General features: G+C 37.4%; 1 protein-coding gene across 3 annotated transcripts in view; it reads right to left on the bottom strand.

Annotated features, from left to right (window-relative positions):
• Window positions 1-17,442, bottom strand: part of Cfap61 (cilia and flagella associated protein 61) — a 273,395-nt gene that overhangs the window by 198,695 nt on the left and 57,258 nt on the right. For all 3 annotated transcript variants that reach the window (XM_046434983.2, XM_046434992.2, XM_058576462.1), the window contains one exon: window positions 3,403-3,494. In XM_046434983.2, coding sequence (XP_046290939.1) covers window positions 3,403-3,494 — 92 coding nt within the window. The remainder of the gene's footprint in view (window positions 1-3,402; window positions 3,495-17,442) is intronic.

Below are 17,442 nucleotides of genomic sequence, written 5' to 3'. Positions count from 1 at the left end.
GGTGCCTCAGTGGGCTGAGCCATTTAGGGTAGCAGCCTGGCTGCTTCCTCAGGTCATGGGAAGCAGGAAGGTTCATCAGGAGGTGGGCTAGTTCACAGGGATAGGTCAGATAAGCCAAATGAAGTGGGTGCTCAGCTGCTTTAAAGGACTCCAAATGGGTAGGTTCTCAAAATGGCACTTTGTAGCAGGAATCTGGGTGGAGGAGGGCACAAAAAGGGCTGGGATGTTTTTCTATGACAACGCAACGTCTGGTAACTCAGTAACTCCCCATACAGGGCTCAGGCCCTATGAGGGCTGCAAAGAACTATCAGGAATACTTCCCCTACCCATGGCATTGTACTTACTTTCTCAGACACAAGAAGTCCCTCTTGGTTCAATGTTGATCACAAGAGAAGAGAATGACAGCTGCTGTGGTGTATTACCTTTCTTTAGAAGATCATGTTCTGTGACATGTTCTTATTGGTTTTGTCCACTAATTCTAACATTCATTTCCACTGCCTTCAGAACCTCTGTCTCAAACATTCCAGTGAAATAGCTATTATTTTTTTCTTTGTTTTGGCCCTTTTTGTAGCAAGAAGTGCATCAGGCACCTCTAGTTAACCATCTTGCTGACATCACTCCCCTTCACCTTGATTTTCAAATGAAGGGTATTTACTGGGTATAAAATTCTAGATGACAGTTGATTTTAAGTTGTGACTTCAGGGCTAGGAGTGTAACTCAGTGGTAGAGCATGTGCCCAGCATATGCAATTCCCTTGGTTTGATCCCGCGCATTGATATACAGAGGAGAAGGAAAAGAAGACTCCACTGTCTCCTTGCATTGTTCTCAACAAGAACTCTGTTGTCATTCTTACCTTTGTCCCTCTGTTCCAAACTTGTTCCTTCATGCCCAACCCCTGATGCTTTTAAGATTTTCTCTTTATCACTGGCATTTCATTATTTGATCAAGGTTGGCTCTGGTATAATTTTGTGTTTCTGGTGCTTGTTGTTTCTGGAACTTCTTGTATCTATGAGTTGTTTTGTTTTCCATCAAATTTAGGGATTTTAAGTTCATTGTTTTTTCAAATATTTTTCCTACCTCAACTTCTCTCTTCTTTATAGATTGCAATTTCACAAATATTAAGTCCTCAAAGTTGTGCCAAATCTCAGATACACTGATCTTTCAAAACAAAACAAAAAACAAACAAACAAACAAACAAAAAAACTTCTCTCTCAAGTTCACTAACCTTTTCCTCTACAATGTCTAATTTTATTTCTTCAGGTGTATTTTTCAAATTATACTTTGTGGTTTTATTTCTAGAAGTTTGATCTGGAGAATTTTTATCTCTTATATGTCTCTCTTTAACCTTTGGCAGTATGAAATAAAGTTATAATTACTGTCTTTTTGGTTTTGTCCACTAATTCTAACATCTGTTTCAGATCTGGGCAGTTTCAATTGATGAATTTATCTCCACTTTATGCACCATATATTCCCAGTTTCTTTTTCCTTTTTTTGAGTGCATAGTATTTTTTATTGGATTCTGAACACTGTGAATTTCGCTTAGTTGGGTGCAGGATAATGTTCTTGAATTTTGTCTGGGACTCAGTTAACTAAGTTATATGGAGAGTCTCATCCTTTTAGTTCTTGTTCTAAAGATATATTGCACAGGACTGGATCAGTGCTTTATTCCCCATTACTGAGGCAATATGCTTCTGTGCATTTTCCCAGTGCCTTATGAATCATAAGGTTTTCCAATCTGGCTCGTAAAGACAGGAACTGTTCCCAGCCTTGTAGTAGCACTGAGTACTATTAACTCTAATCCTTTGGGAAGTTTCTTTCCTCAATCTGATTTAGTAGTTTCTTCATTAGTAGTACTCCTCTGACTGTTACCCAGCTGAATATTCAAAAGTGATGCTTGCTGATAGATGGTATGCTCTCTCTGTATCTCTCTCCTCTCTGCTACTCTTTCACACTTCAGTGAATTTAGTCTCCATGAACTTATACTTCTGTCTCTTCATTTCAGGAAGTTTGATTATTTCTCCTATCCTGTGAGATGGCCTGGAAATTCTCTCAAGGCAGTAAGCTGGGGCGATCATGGGATTCACTTGACTTATTTTTCACCACACTCAGGCATCACTGTTCTTTGTTACAGTGGGAGCAGTATTTTGAAAACTGTTGTTTTATAAACTATCCATTTTTGGTTGTTTTAGGCAGGATAATAAATTCAGCCTCTGTTACTCCATCTTGGCTAGAAGTACAAGTTCTATGTACCCCCCTCCCTTCCTTGCTTTAAATTCCATTAGTAGGTTCATTTCCTTCAATCATCCATGCAAATAAAAAAACCTGAAAAATAAAATCACCCATGCCATATAATCTTTAAAGGGTTCTGCTCCCCTCTTAGCCCCCTCTTCTGGGATGTCTCCCCTCTTCTATTCCCATCATACTACAACCAGTTTCAGGCTGGTCTTAGTGGTACCCTCAGCACTTGTGTGGGCCTCTGATCTCCGTGCAGAAAATAAATCAGTATTTGAAATACGACACCCAACCAGCTACAGGTTGAGTTTGTTTGTAGTTTGGGAGATCAGCATGTATTTTTCCATAAGGTCAACATGAAAATCAGAGAGGACAATCCAGGCGATGTAGTGCTAAGACTCAGGAAGGGACCTGAGTGGCCTTGTTCCTAAGAATATAAGGGACATACACTGAACCCATACAGGACCCAGAACCCAGAAAATGTGATTGTTTTTAATTATATGAAGTCATTAGCTGTCAGAGGTTAGCAGAGATGGAAAGATGGATGAATTCCGGGGTCCTCCCACCAAATCTTGAGGCCTCCTGTATACCACACTCAGGCCCTAGGTATGGGTTATCTCCCTTATTAGGTCATGATAAGTGGGAGCAGCACACACAGAGCTCTATTAAAGTCATGCAGATATAGCAGGAGGGGAGGGACCAAGAAGGGTTACTCCTGAAACCAGGCAAGAGCAGTAAACCTGGCAACTATCCAGGGAGCTGTGGCAGATGTTTCTGTAGTTTATAAGGCCCAATCAGAACAGGAAGAAACATGCTGCCATATTTGAATATGCAGAAAGTGTGTGAGTCTCTTTAGAAAGTCCAGATTTCCTAGTGAGCTTCCAATAACAACTTTATTTGCCTCCTCCTCCTGAAGGCAGGGAATGGGTAGGAATGAAGGTGGGGAATGATTAAAATCTTGTTCTGACATGTGTTCTGCACTATATCAGTGAAGCTTTGATTTGCCCACTATAAATGTGTGTGGTTTCTTCAGCCTTAGCTAGTAGGGCCTTTCTGTACCATGTGCTATAATTTTTGGCTAATGACCCCAGCACCAGAGATTCTCCCAATGCCACAAGTAGCCCCAGGCCCATCTCTAGGCCCCAGAAATGGGAAAATGGTCTCCCTTACCTGGATGTTCTCCATGGCCTCTATATATAGAGATTTCTCTGGATCCTCAGAAATTCTCTGGACTCCTAGCCTGTTACTCATGAACTCAGCATCTTTGAGAGAAAGAATAGAATAAGAACAGAAAATAGATGATAAATATCTATGAAACCACAGGAAATTGGGCAGCATGATCATGTATTTTAAACTATGATTATCTGAAAACTTAAATTTCAGAAGGCAGCAACTAGAGTTGAAAATAACAGGTTCTTTCAAGCCCACTTCAATCCTGACTGTGACACAGAGGTTCAGGAAAAGTTCCTCCTCAACTTCTCTGATCCTTCCCAAGGAGAGCTATGAAGATGAACTGTTATGCATGATGGTCTTGGCTTGAGCGGGGTACACAGGAGGCCCTAATATTTGCCAGTCACTGGACAATGAGATCCTTTGCTGGTATCCCCCTTGAAGTTTACAAACAACTGATTATGACAGAATTTAAAAGGATCTTAAGACAGAAGGTGGAAAAGGCCACAATCAGCAACATCAGTGCTAATAGACTGCCAAGGATTAACACAAGAGCTGCTTTGTCTTTGTTTGGAAATACTGTGAAGTTGGGGTCTACCAGTGGCCATGAAATTCACTTTTCTATCTTGCAAGAATTGAGCTGAATGTCATTATTTTAATATGTCTGAAACATCAACAATCAGAATATTTAATCTTCATTAAAAATTACAATGAGCAAAAAATTCCCATTTTCTATAAAAAGTGCTCCCCTTTCCATTTTCTGTGACTGCAGGGGAACAATTTGGGAGACATCATCATCATAGGAATGCTTGCACTCCTTTTGTCTCACCCAGGGCTACTCTGCTAGGGGATTCTTAACCATGACTCTGCTCTCAGCCTTTGGGCCTTATCTAAGAGCAGTCCCAGGATGCTCTAGCAGATGCACCAGAGGACCTGAACCCTCTAGAGGCTTCCAGAGACACTGCGGCTTCTCTGTGTGTTTTTCTTTTTTATTTATTTATTTATTTTTTAAATTTTTTATTGTTGGTTGTTAAAAACATTACAAATTTCTTGATATATCATATTTCACACTTTGATTCAAGTGGGTTATGAACTCCCATTTTTACCCCATATACAGATTGCAGAATCACATCAGTTACACATCCATTGATTTAAATATTGCCATACTAGTGTCTGTTGTGTTCTGCTGCCTTTCCTATCCTCTACTATCCCCCCTCCCCTCCCCTCCCCTCCCATCCCCTCTTCTCTCTCTACCCCCTCTACTGTCATTCATTTCTCCCCTTGTATTATTTTTCCCTATCCCCTCACTTCCTCTTGTATGTAATTTTGTATAACCCTGAGGGTCTCCTTCCATTTCCATGCAATTTCCCTTCTCTCTCCCTTTCCCTCCCACCTCTCATCCCTGTTTAATGTTAATCTTCTTCTCCTGCTCTTCGTCCCTACTCTGTTCTTAGTTACTCTCCTTATATCAAAGAAGACATTTGGCATTTGTTTTTTAGGGATTGGCTAGCTTCACTTAGCATAATCTGCTCTAATGCCATCCATTTCCCTGCAAATTCTATGATTTTGTCATTTTTTAATGCAGAGTAATACTCCATTGTGTATAAATGCCACATTTTTATCCATTCGTCTATTGAAGGGCATCTAGGTTGGTTCCACAGTCTTGCTATTGTGAATTGTGCTGCTATGAACATCGATGTAGCAGTGTCCCTGTAGCATGCTCTTTTTAGGTCTTTAGGGAATAGACCGAGAAGGGGAATAGCTGGGTCAAATGGTGGCTCCATTCCCAGCTTTCCAAGAAATCTCCATACTGCTTTCCAAATTGGCTGCACCAATTTGCAGTCCCACCAGCAATGTACAAGTGTACCCTTTTCCCCACATCCTCGCCAGCACTTGTTGTTGTTTGACTTCATAATGGCTGCCAATCTTACTGGAGTGAGATGGTATCTTAGGGTGGTTTTGATTTGCATTTCTCTGACTGCTAGAGATGGTGAGCATTTTTTCATGTACTTGTTGATTGACTGTATGTCCTCCTCTGAGAAGTGTCTGTTCAGGTCCTTGGCCCATTTGTTGATTGGGTTGTTTGTTATCTTATTGTCTAATTTTTTGAGTTCTTTGTATACTCTGGATATTAGGGCTCTATCTGAAGTGTGAGGAGTAAAGATTTGTTCCCAGGATGTAGGCTCCCTATTTACCTCTCTTATTGTTTCTTTTGCTGAGAAAAAACTTTTTAGTTTGAGTAAGTCCCATTTGTTGATTCTAGTTATTAACTTTTGTGCTATGGGTGTCCTATTGAGGAATTTGGAGCCCGACCCCACCGTATGTAGATCGTAGCCAACTTTTTCTTCTATCAGACGGTGTGTCTCTGATTTGATATCAAGCTCCTTGATCCATTTTGAATTAACTTTTGTGCATGGCGAGAGAAAGGGATTCAGTTTCATTTTGTTGCATATGGATTTCCAGTTTTCCCAGCACCATTTGTTGAAGATGCTATCCTTCCTCCATTGCATGCTTTTAGCCCCTTTATCAAATATAAGATAGTTGTAGTTTTGTGGATTGGTTTCTGTGTCCTCTATTCTGTACCATTGGTCCACCCTCCTGTTTTGGTACCAGTACCATGCTATTTTTGTTACTATTGCTCTGTAGTATAGTTTGAAGTCTGGTATCGCTATACCGCCTGATTCACACTTCCTGATTAGCATTGTTTTTGCTATTCTGGGTCTTTTATTTTTCCATATGAATTTCATGATTGCTTTCTCTATTTCTACAAGAAATGCTGTTGGGATTTTGATTGGCATTGCATTAAACCTATAGAGAACTTTTGGTAATATCGCCATTTTGATGATGTTAGTTCTGCCTATCCATGAACAGGGTATATTTTTCCATCTTCTAAGATCTTCTTCTATTTCTCTCTTTAGGGTTCTGTAGTTTTCATTGTATAAGTCCTTTACCTCTTTTGTTAGGTTGATTCCCAAGTATTTTATTTTTTTTGAAGATATTGTGAATGGAGTGGTTGTCCTCATTTCCATTTCAGAGGATTTGTCGCTGATATACAGGAATGCCTTTGATTTATGCGTGTTGATTTTATATCCTGCCACTTTGCTGAATTCATTTATTAGCTCTAATAGTTTCTTTGTAGACCCTTTTGGGTCTGCTAGGTATAGAATCATGTCACCTGCAAATAGTGATAATTTAAGTTCTTCTTTTCCTATTTTGATGCCTTTAATTTCTTTCGTCTGTCTAATTGCTCTGGCCAGTGTTTCGAGAACTATGTTGAACAGAAGTGGAGAGAGAGGGCATCCCTGTCTTGTTCCAGATTTTAGAGGGAATGCCTTCAATTTTTCTCCATTCAGAATGATGCTAGCCTGAGGCTTAGCATAAATTGCTTTTACAATATTGAGGTATGTTCCTGTTATCCCTAGTTTTTCTAGAGTTTTGAACATAAAGGGATGCTGTACTTTGTCGAATGCTTTTTCCGCATCTATCGAGAAGATCATATGGTTCTTATTTTTAAGTCTATTGATGTGGTGAATAACATTTATTGATTTCCGTATATTGAACCAGCCTTGCATCCCAGGGATGAATCCTACTTGATCATGGTGCACAATTTTTTTGATATGTTTTTGTATCCGATTCGCCAGAATTTTATTGAGGATTTTTGCATCTAGGTTCATTAGAGATATTGGTCTGTAGTTTTCTTTCTTTGAAGTGTCTTTCTCTGGTTTAGGTATCAGGGTGATGTTGGCCTCGTAGAATGAATTTGGAAGTTCTCCCTCTTTTTCTATTTCCTGAAGTAGCTTGAAAAGTATTGGTATTAGTTCCTCTTTAAAGGTTTTGTAAAACTCTGCTGTATACCCATCCGGTCCTGGGCTTTTCTTAGTTGGTAGTCTTTTGATGGTTTCTTCTATTTCCTCAATTGATATTGGTCTGTTTAGGTTGTCTATATCCTCCTGACTCAATCTGGGCAGATCATATGACTTAAGAAATTTTTCGATGCCTTCACTATCTTCTAATTTATTGGAGTATAAGGATTCAAAATAATTTTTGATTATCTTCTGTATTTCTGAAGTGTCTGTTGTGATATTGCCTTTTTCATCCCATATGCTAGTAATTTGAGTTCTCTCTCTTCTTCTCTTCGGCAGCATGGCTAAGGGTCTGTCGATTTTGTTTATTTTTTCAAAGAACCAACTTTTAGTTTTGTCAATTTTTTCAATTGTTTCTTTTGTTTCGATTTCATTAATTTCAGCTCTGATTTTCATTATTTCTTGCCTTCTACTTCTTTTGCTGTTGTTTTGCTCTTCTTGTTCTAGGATTTTGAGATGAAGTATGAGATCATTTATTTGTTGGTTTTTTCTTTTTTTAAGGAATGAGCTCCAAGCAATGAATTTTCCTCTTAGAACTGCTTTCAATGTGTCCCATAGATTCCGATATGTTGTGTCTGTGTTTTCATTTATCTCTAAGAATTTTTTAATTTCCTCCTTGATGTCTTCTATAACCCATTGATCATTCAGTAACCTATTGTTCATTCTCCAAGTGATGTATGCTTTTTCCTTCCTTCTTTTATTGTTGATTTTCAGTTTCATTCCATTATGATCAGATAAGATGCATGGTATTATCTCTACTCCTTTATATTGTCTAAGAGTTGCCCTGTGACATAATATATGATCTATTTTTGAGAAGGATCCATGTGCTGTTGAGAAAAAAGTGTAACTGCTTGATGTTGGGTGGTATATTCTATATATGTCAATTAAGTCTAGGTTATTAATTGTGTTATTGAGTTCTATAGTTTCCTTATTCAGCTTTTGTTTGGAAGATCTGTCCAGTGGCGAGAGAGGTGTGTTGAAGTCTCCCATGATTATTGTATGGTGGTCTATTAGACTCTTGAACTTGAGAAGAGTTTGTTTGATGAACATAGCTGCACCATTGTTTGGGGCATATATATTTATGATTGTTATGTCTTGTTGGTGTATGGTTCCCTTAAGCAGTATGTAGTGTCCCTCTTTATCCCTTTTGATTAACTTTGGCTTGAAATCTATTTTATTTGATATGAGTATGGACACTCCTGCTTGTTTCCAAAGTCCATATGAGTGATATGATTTTTCCCAACCTTTCACCTTCAGCCTATGTATGTCTTTTCCTATCAAATGCGTCTCCTGTAGGCAGCATATTGTTGGGTATTGTTTTGTGATCCATTCTACAAGCCTGTGTCTCTTAATTGGTGAGTTTAAGCCATTAACATTTAGGGTTATTATTGAGATATGGGTTGTTCTTCCAGCCATATTTGTTTATTTATGTTACTAAACATGGTTTGTTTTCCTCTTTGATTATTTCCCCCCCCTTTACTGTCCTACCTCCCACTGTTGGTTTTCATTGTTATTTTCCATTTCCTCTTCCTATAATGTTTTGCTGAGGATGTTTTGAAGAGATGGTTTTCTAGCTGCAAATTCTTTTAACTTTTGTTTATCGTGGAAGGTTTTAATTTCATCTTCCATCCTGAAGCTTAATTTCGCTGGATACACAATTCTTGGTTGGAACCCATTTTCTTTCAGTGTTTGAAATATGTTATTCCAGGATCTTCTAGCTTTCAGAGTCTGTGTTGAAAGATCAGCTGTTATCCTGATTGGCTTACCCCTAAATGTAATCTGCTTCCTTTCTCTTGTAGCTTTTAAAATTCTCTCCTTATTCTGTATGTTGGGCATCTTCATTATAATGTGTCTAGGTGTGGATCTCTTATGATTTTGCACATTCGGCGTCCTGTAGGCTTCTAGGATTTGGGATTCTGTCTCATTCTTCAAGTCTGGGAAGTTTTCTCGTATTATTTCATTGAATAGATTGCTCATTCCTTTGGTTTGGAGTTCTGTACCTTCCTGTATCCCAATGACTCTTAAGTTTGGTCTCTTAATGTTATCCCATATTTCTTGGATGTTCTGCTTCTGTGTGTTTTTAACCACCCATCAGACACTGCAAGACCAGAGGCAGCTCAGTGTCCACTCTGCTTCCTTGGTTTTCTTGCAATGCCCACCAAGGCAACAGCCCCTACAGACACTTCTCAACCCAAATTACTGTATCACAAATGTTTCTTACCTATTTCTTACAAAGATATAGGGGATTGAAATAGATTTCCTTTATTGTTGTGAGCAAATGCATACAGAAATATGTTCTGTTCAGTAAGTTCCTATGTATATCACTCTTGTGTAACAACCACACAAGTGAATGAAGGATTTACAGCATGCAGAAGCTTCCCTTCTCCCTGACAAATCAATACAACTATTCAAACTTTTACCATCAATTAGTTTTCCTTAGTTGCAAACTTTTTGAATGAAAAAAAAAAAACCCACTCATATCAATAACTCTTTATTTTAAAGTGGTACCTTTGCAAAAAAAAAAAAAACAGATACTTCTCTAGGTGTGGTGGTGCACACCTGTAATCCCAGCTGTTCTGGAGGCTGAGACAGGTGGATTGCAAGTTCAAAGTCAGCCTTAGCAACAGTGAGGTGCTAAACAACTCACTGAGACCCTGTCTCTAAATAAAATACAAAATAGGGCTGGGGATGTGGTTCAGTGGTCAAGTGCTCCTGAATCCAATCCTCAGGATTCCCCACAACCCCCCTCACAAAAGAGAGAGAGAGAGAGAGAGAGAGAGAGAGAGAGAGAGAGATACTTCCTTCCTCCTTTAAGTTTTAAATCTGAAGAACTACAAAAAGCACAAGTAAAAGAAATGTAGACCCACACTGTAAACACATTTCTTTTCTAATTAGGATAAAATCACTAAAAAGTAAAAACATCTTAAAGAATGGATTCCATTGGCAGTGAACTGATGATCCTGATGACTTAACTATTTGACAGCCTAGTGCTCAAGAGACAATTACCAACTACAATGACTAATTGTCTTGACTAAACTGTCGTGAAGTGTTGCAGTTTATTATTAGGCAGCTGCCACCCTTGTCCCCAGAGGTGCCTGCATTTCAGAACTGGGCGAGGTGATGCTAAATCTCTCTCTGCAACCTCTCTTGGGTTTTGTGAAGTTTAATTAGTTAATGTTCATAATGCACCCTGAGGTCTTCAAATGTGACATGCTATCCCAGGGAAAAGTCAAGGCAGTGGTATTATATAACACACAACAGAAAACACCACTGAGCTACAAGTTTAATTGTTATTTGAGTAGCTTAGAAGTTATAAACCAATGATTTCTAGTAGGAGTGGAGGCACAGTTTTCTGGGGCTTTCTCTCTAAGTGAGACTGTTTATCTGAAGTTTATGTACCACAAAGTTAGTCAAGCTAGAAATTCAAATACCTGGCTCAGGTACCTCCCACACATTCAATGTCACATTCATAATTTTGCATTATGATCCTTACAGAGGGCCATGAATTGTCCAGACTTAGGATCCACTAAACTGTGGCTCTACACTATTCTTTATCTAATAGGACTAATATATAAGGAATACAAAATAATATATTTTGAAGTGTTAGGAATAAATTATATATATATGGTTTCACATTTATTTTAGAGAATCATCAAAAATTCCAAGTATTTTTTTATGCAATGAAATAAACTGATCCTAAAAGAGCAACTACGGAGGAATAGTCAGTAAACAAAATTTTAAGAAAGATAAAAATGAGTGGGACAAAATTTCTACTAAATATTATGGCATATGAAGACTGGTTATTAAAACAGTGACCTATTGCGGTAGAAATAGAACAAAATGGAATAAAAAAATAGAGCCAGATAGTTATGAAATGTTGATAAATGTTAACAGTGGCATTTAAAATTCATGAAGAAAAGAATGAACTATACAATTAATAGTGTTGGGTAAGAACATGAGAAAAAATAAATTTCCACCTCTATTTCATACTAGACACATAAATCATTTGCAGATAGATTACAACTTGAAGGATTAAAAAACCACTTTGAAATTACTAGGAGAAAATATAGGGGAATAGTTCATAACCTTGTGGGTGGAAAAGCTTTCCTTAGAAATGTGGAAGGCAGAAGTCAAAAAAGAATAATAATGACATATTTAGCACACCAAAGTTCTGTTGGAAGAAACCCTTTACAATTTTTTAAAAAATAAGTAGATATGTGGAGAAAATATTTGCAACACCTATAATATGCCAATGATCAAATTCTAGGAAACAGAAAAAACAGACAAAGGAAGAGAACACACTGAAAATACAAGAGAACAGACTGAAAATACAAGAGAACAGACTGAAAATACGAGTGGCCAATAAGCATATGAAAAGTGTTCATTCTCAAAAGGATTTGCAGAAATAAAGTTAAAACAATGCTATCTTCTTTCAGACCTATCAAATTGGCCAGTTTAAAACTGACAATAGTAAGTATTGGTACCACCATGTTTGGTGACATGTATCTCCAAGTCCAGCAAGAACAATTCTAGGAATATAGCCTCACAGAAACTTGGAAAGGGGTCCAGAGAGATATGTACAAGGACATTTATGGGTATTGTTTACAATAACAAAACAACACAAACAACCTAAATATCTTTCAAAGACCAATGTGGCACATTCCATAGAGCAGAATGCCATCCAGAAAGTAAAAGGAAGGTTCTGGACCTATGCATATCAACATTACTAGATCTCCAAAAGTTGAGTGAAAAAGCAAATTTTAAAACATTAAAATGGTCCCTTGTGGACCATTTATGTTTTTTATAAACCGCTTTTCTATGAAAATATGAACCCCATATGAGCATATGAAAAAGAGATATGGGAAAATACTAAACACTAACATACTAAAGTTACAATAGCTATATCTAAAGAGTGCAGGAGGAAACACAATTGAAAGTTGAGCAAAAGGAATTTATCTGCATTATCTTATTTATATTTTTTAAAGGAAGACAGTTTCCTATATGGCTAATGCAACAAAAAATTCTAAGAAAGTTTAATTATTGTTATAGTTTATATTTGGAATATCCCTCATGTATTGAAGCAATATTCAGAAGCGGGGCTTTTATCTCATTAACCTGTTGATGGGTTTATAATTGAATGGCCTATTGAGAGGTGGTGCAAGGCCTAAATCTCCTGTCCTCCCTCTCCTGTCCTACTTTGTCTCCTGCCACTGTCTCTCTTGATGCTCCAGCAACTCTGAATTTGTACTTTTCTCCAATAAGCATGGTCTCAAACACCCCCTTATTCTGCATGCTTTTTTCTTTCAATAAACTGAAAGAAAATGTTTCAATTTCCTCACTCAGACAGCTTGTTTTAGTCAGCTTTTGCATCACTGTGACCAAAAGAATGGACAATAACAATTTTAGAACAGGAAAAGTTTATTTGGGGCTCACAGTTTCAGAGATCTTGGTCCATAGATGGCTGACATCATTGCTTTGGGTGGGGTAGAGCATCATGGTAGAGGGTGTAGGGGAAGAAAGCTGCTCAGTACGTGGCAATCAGGAAGCAGAGAGAACTCTGCTCACCAGGGACAAAATATAAATCCCAAAGGCACATCCGCAGTGATCTACTTCTCCAGCTACACCCTCCCTGCTTATAGTTACCACCCAGTTAATCCTTCAGTGGATTAATCCACTGATTAGGTTACAAGTCTCATAATCTATCATTTCACCCCTGAAAAATCCTTGCATTGTCTCACACATGAGCTTGTGGGGATAGCTCATATCCAAAACATAAGACAGCTCAAGTTGTTCCTGAGTTTTAACTCAAAAAAGTTTTTCTTCTCTATGAAGTCTGTGCTGATTAATGTTCCCAAAATGATCTAGTTGTAATTCTGCTATTGTTTCTATCACAATTTTTTATCCTTAGGAGGAGTTATCCCCCTGTAGATTTGTTTATCCTGCATGTTTATTTGGCCAGTGGATGGTACTACACTTACCATATAGACAAGGCTCCTAAAGTCTGGAATATGGAATGAACTCAGAATTTTCCTAATGACTGAAAAAAAAACACCAGCAAGAGAGTGGTAATAAAGTCCATAATAATACCAAGAAAAATTTTAGGCAGCCTCATAAAAGAGGACAAGGGTTTGTTTTACATTTTTCAATTAAATTCCTCCCATCTAAGATGTAGCACAAACTTTAGGTTTTACAGTATGATAAACTTGAGCTCAAAGCATTAGTAATTCTTAGATTATTGACTTGAGATGAGACTACAGTTTGAGCCTCCTTCAGGAAAACAGATAACCACTGTTATTTTTCCAACAACAAGATAACTAATGCTAAATTTGAGTTGTCTCCTCAGGTTAGGAGGAAGATCAAGACAAAAATCATCAGCAACATTTTTTTTGTGTATGTGAACATGGGTTGTAATGATGATATGAATTCTTTACATTCTTTGTATTCAGATCCTTTACCATGTAGCATCCTGTACTCTGATTCTGGGCTCAGCCATATAACCTGCTCAGGACACATGACACGTATTGATACAAAGCTCGATCTGAAGAGGTCTTTCATGTTTCTAATTGTTCTCTTGCGCTTCTACCATCACCATGAAACATGCCCAATATAGCTTGCTAAGGGATTAGAGGAATATGGAGCAGAGAAGAGGGTAGCCGAGATCAGCTGATACCCAACCAACCTAGGACATGTGAGAAGACTCAGCCAAAATCAGCAGAGCTGCCTAACTGACCCCAGACAAAAAGAACCATACAAGTTCTTTGTGATATTCCACTTTAGTTTGTAGTTTGGTTGTTTGAAGCATTATTATGGCAATGAATTATTTACATAGTAACAAAATATAATGGAAAGAAAATACCAATTAAATTTATATACCACTGGTAAGATTAATAAAGAATGACAGTTAAAGATTAAACCACACAGAGTAGATTCTCTGTCTTCAATGCAATTAAACTAAAACCTAATAATAAAAAAGATAACTAGGATATCTTTAATGGATAAATAAAATATACTACATACATACAAAGGAATGTTATTCAGCCTTAAAAAGAAGGAAATCCTGCAATATGTGAGAACATTAAGGAAACTTGAGGATATTGTGCTAAGTGAAATAAGGTGGTCACAGACAAATAATGCATGATCCATTTATGAAGGTGTCTAAAACAGTCAAATTCATAGAAGCAGAGACAATGTAAAGATCAGGAATAAAGAAACTGGGCTGGGATAGAGTAGAATACTTGCCTACCATGTACAAGACCCTTGGTTTGATTACCAGAACCACAGGAAATACAAAAATTATTATAGATCTCTGCACAGATGAGAATAGCAGAAATAATTTTAAGTTTTTACCTAAAAGAATCACTTTAATCAAGTGATCAAAGTGACACACATCATCAGTAATGGAACAGACTAAAAATGTGTCATCCCAGATAAGATGAAATGAGAACTCAAAGTGCCCCCTACACAACATGGAAATCATCATGAACATAAAGTAAAGTATGCTCTCCAAAATTTATGGGTCTACAATCCTCAAAAGTATCCAGATCTTAAAAGCCAAGGAAAGACTAAAGAACCATTCCAAACTTAAAGATAGTAAGACTGTTATCGTTTAGACATGAGGTATCCCCCAAAAGCTCATGTGGGAGACAATGCAAAAATTTTCAGAGGTAAAATTAGATGAGTTATAGTCTAATCAGTGGATTAATCTATTGACATTGATTAATTTATTCATGTTAATGCCCTGATTTTGGTGGAGGTTGTAAAGGATTATGTCCCCCTGTGTAGGAAGTATACACTGAAGTATTCAAAGGTGACCTAGTATCATATTGCTAGCTTACTTACTTTCAAAAAAAGTACATTCATCTTGTTTGCAAATTTAAGGCTGTTTCTATTTAACTAAACAATATATAATTAAATTAAATTAACATTCCATTTAATTAAGGGTCTATACACTTTTTAAAATGTATAGAACTGGGTCCAGCATCTTAGAGAGACCCTGTCTCAAAATGAAAAATAGAAAGGACTAGAGTGTCACTGGATTCAATCCTCAGTATCAAGAAAATAAATAAATAAATAAAAAGAGCACTACTTCCATCTCTCTCTCTCTCTCTCTCTCTCTCTCTCTCTCTCTCTCTCTCACACACACACACACACACACACTTATTCTGTGTGTGTGTGTGTGTGTGTGATTTGCTTATTTTTCTCTTTACTCCAAGCTATTTTGTATAGATTTAAATCAGCATTCAATAAAAAAGTTTGGAGTCTTTTTCCACACAGAATTGGATATATATATTCTCTCACACACACACACAAATACACACCCATTTCTACAACTGTATGCTAATGATTTCTTTCTTTTTTTTTTTTTTGTGCTGTGGATTGAAACCAGGGCCTCACAAATGTTAAACCACACTCTTCCATTGACTTATACTCAGAATCACACTAATAATTTTTAATCTTCATTATACTAAATGAGGCTTTTCAAGAAAAATCAAATTTACTGTCACTGATTCATAAAGACCTGAGTCTATTAATAACCTTGAGGGAAAATGGAAAAGTTGTCAAAAATGCTTCTATGTGTCTCTCCCAAGTTTTCCACTGAGCAAGCCCATGTGGCCTTGGAGGTCTGGAAACACCAAAAATTCAAGCAAAATGCAGTGGGGAGAAGGATTGTAACCCAGTAAAAAAATAACTAGCTTCATGTTGTGCATCAGAATTAATAAATTTTCCTTTGTTTGTTGCTATGTGCAAAGACTGTGATTTTTAGTAATTGCTTCCTTAGTTGCTTTGCTCAGATTAAATTTGGCCCATGATATTTTAAGAGTCGTCAAAAACCCTTTGTAAACAGACAGAACTCACAGTGACCCCCGTGCAATGGGTGCAGCCCACCAACAGCCAATTTAATCAAGGGGAAATTCAGAGTATTCGTGGCAAGCAATTGATTTTTCAAGAGAAAAGTCAGCGGGATCAAACAGCCAGTTGGGATGAAAATCCCTTGAATCACCCCTATCACTGTGTTTTCTAGCAACCAACTCCTGCTTCCATATAGTGTAATAGCCAAATTACTATAATTATCCTACAACACAAGTGGCATATCAACATTATTTTAAACATGGATTTTTTTGCATAATCTTTCATTATTATCATTCAGCCTCCCATTTGGAAATGGAAAACAACAACAAACTGTGATCTACCCCCAAAAGAAAAAAGGTCACCAGAGAGAATAAATAAAAGGGTTATTTACATGTGAATATGCTGAGATGTGTTTTACAGTCAAATACACTCTTGAAATTCATTAAATGCCTTCTCCCCTGCTTCATAAATATGGGCAAAAGAGACATCGCCTACTGAGAAAATAATCCCAGCACATAATGATCATAACGAATAAAAATAAAGCCACTTTTCTTTCAAAGACCTCCAGGCCCTATATCAAAATGCGTTTGTAGTTCCACCATTGTGAAATGAATCTGACTGCTGGAGAGCAAGGCTGAGTCATATCACAGGTTTCTCCCAGGGCTGAAGAGGAGAATAGGAATGTGGATCATAGTGGCTTCCTCTCTGCAAAATAATAGGTTCTTAAGTGGTTGCCATCATTTGTTGCTGCTGTTGTTTTTGAAGATACTGGAAAGGGCTTGGGAACCAGCATTGGAATGAAGAAGGAAAATCGGCAACAGGTTTTGCTAAATAACCATAAGGCTCACTCAGGGGGCTTTTAGGGCTGTGTCCCTAGCAGCAAGCTCTGGGTTTCAGGTCTGGCTCATATTCTTCCTGGGATAATACAAGCTCAAGGGCTCAGCCCTATAGAACCTCTAGACAGATTGTCAACCTTGAAGATAACCAATTCAGCCTAGGCATAGGACTGGTATTATTTATTTTAAGTTATTATTTATCAACATCTCTAGCAAAGCACTAAATTCACATGGTTAATTCTAGAAAACTGAAGTTGGCTAAGAGTAGCTAAAACTTTGGAAGAAGGCAATCTGGTTACCTTCAGATGCTAAAGACATTGAGTGACTTAAAAATAAAATACAAATTATGAATTAGAAACAAATTTAAGTTTATACATTAGGCTTTGCATCATTAAGTATATCAGACATTGCTGCCACTATCTACATTACTGTCATAGCTTTGCAGCTAGAAGGCACAGAAGATCCATACTGCCAAACCATAAGGAAAGAAA

This window comes from Marmota monax, unplaced genomic scaffold (genome assembly GCF_021218885.2).
Source record: "Marmota monax isolate L192 unplaced genomic scaffold, Marmota_monax_Labrador192_F-V1.1 WCK01_AAM20220418_F8-fsc00005, whole genome shotgun sequence".
Classification (NCBI taxonomy): domain Eukaryota; kingdom Metazoa; phylum Chordata; class Mammalia; order Rodentia; family Sciuridae; genus Marmota; species Marmota monax.
Note: the sequence above shows the minus strand (reverse complement) of the source record. Positions and strands in the feature narration are given on the sequence as shown.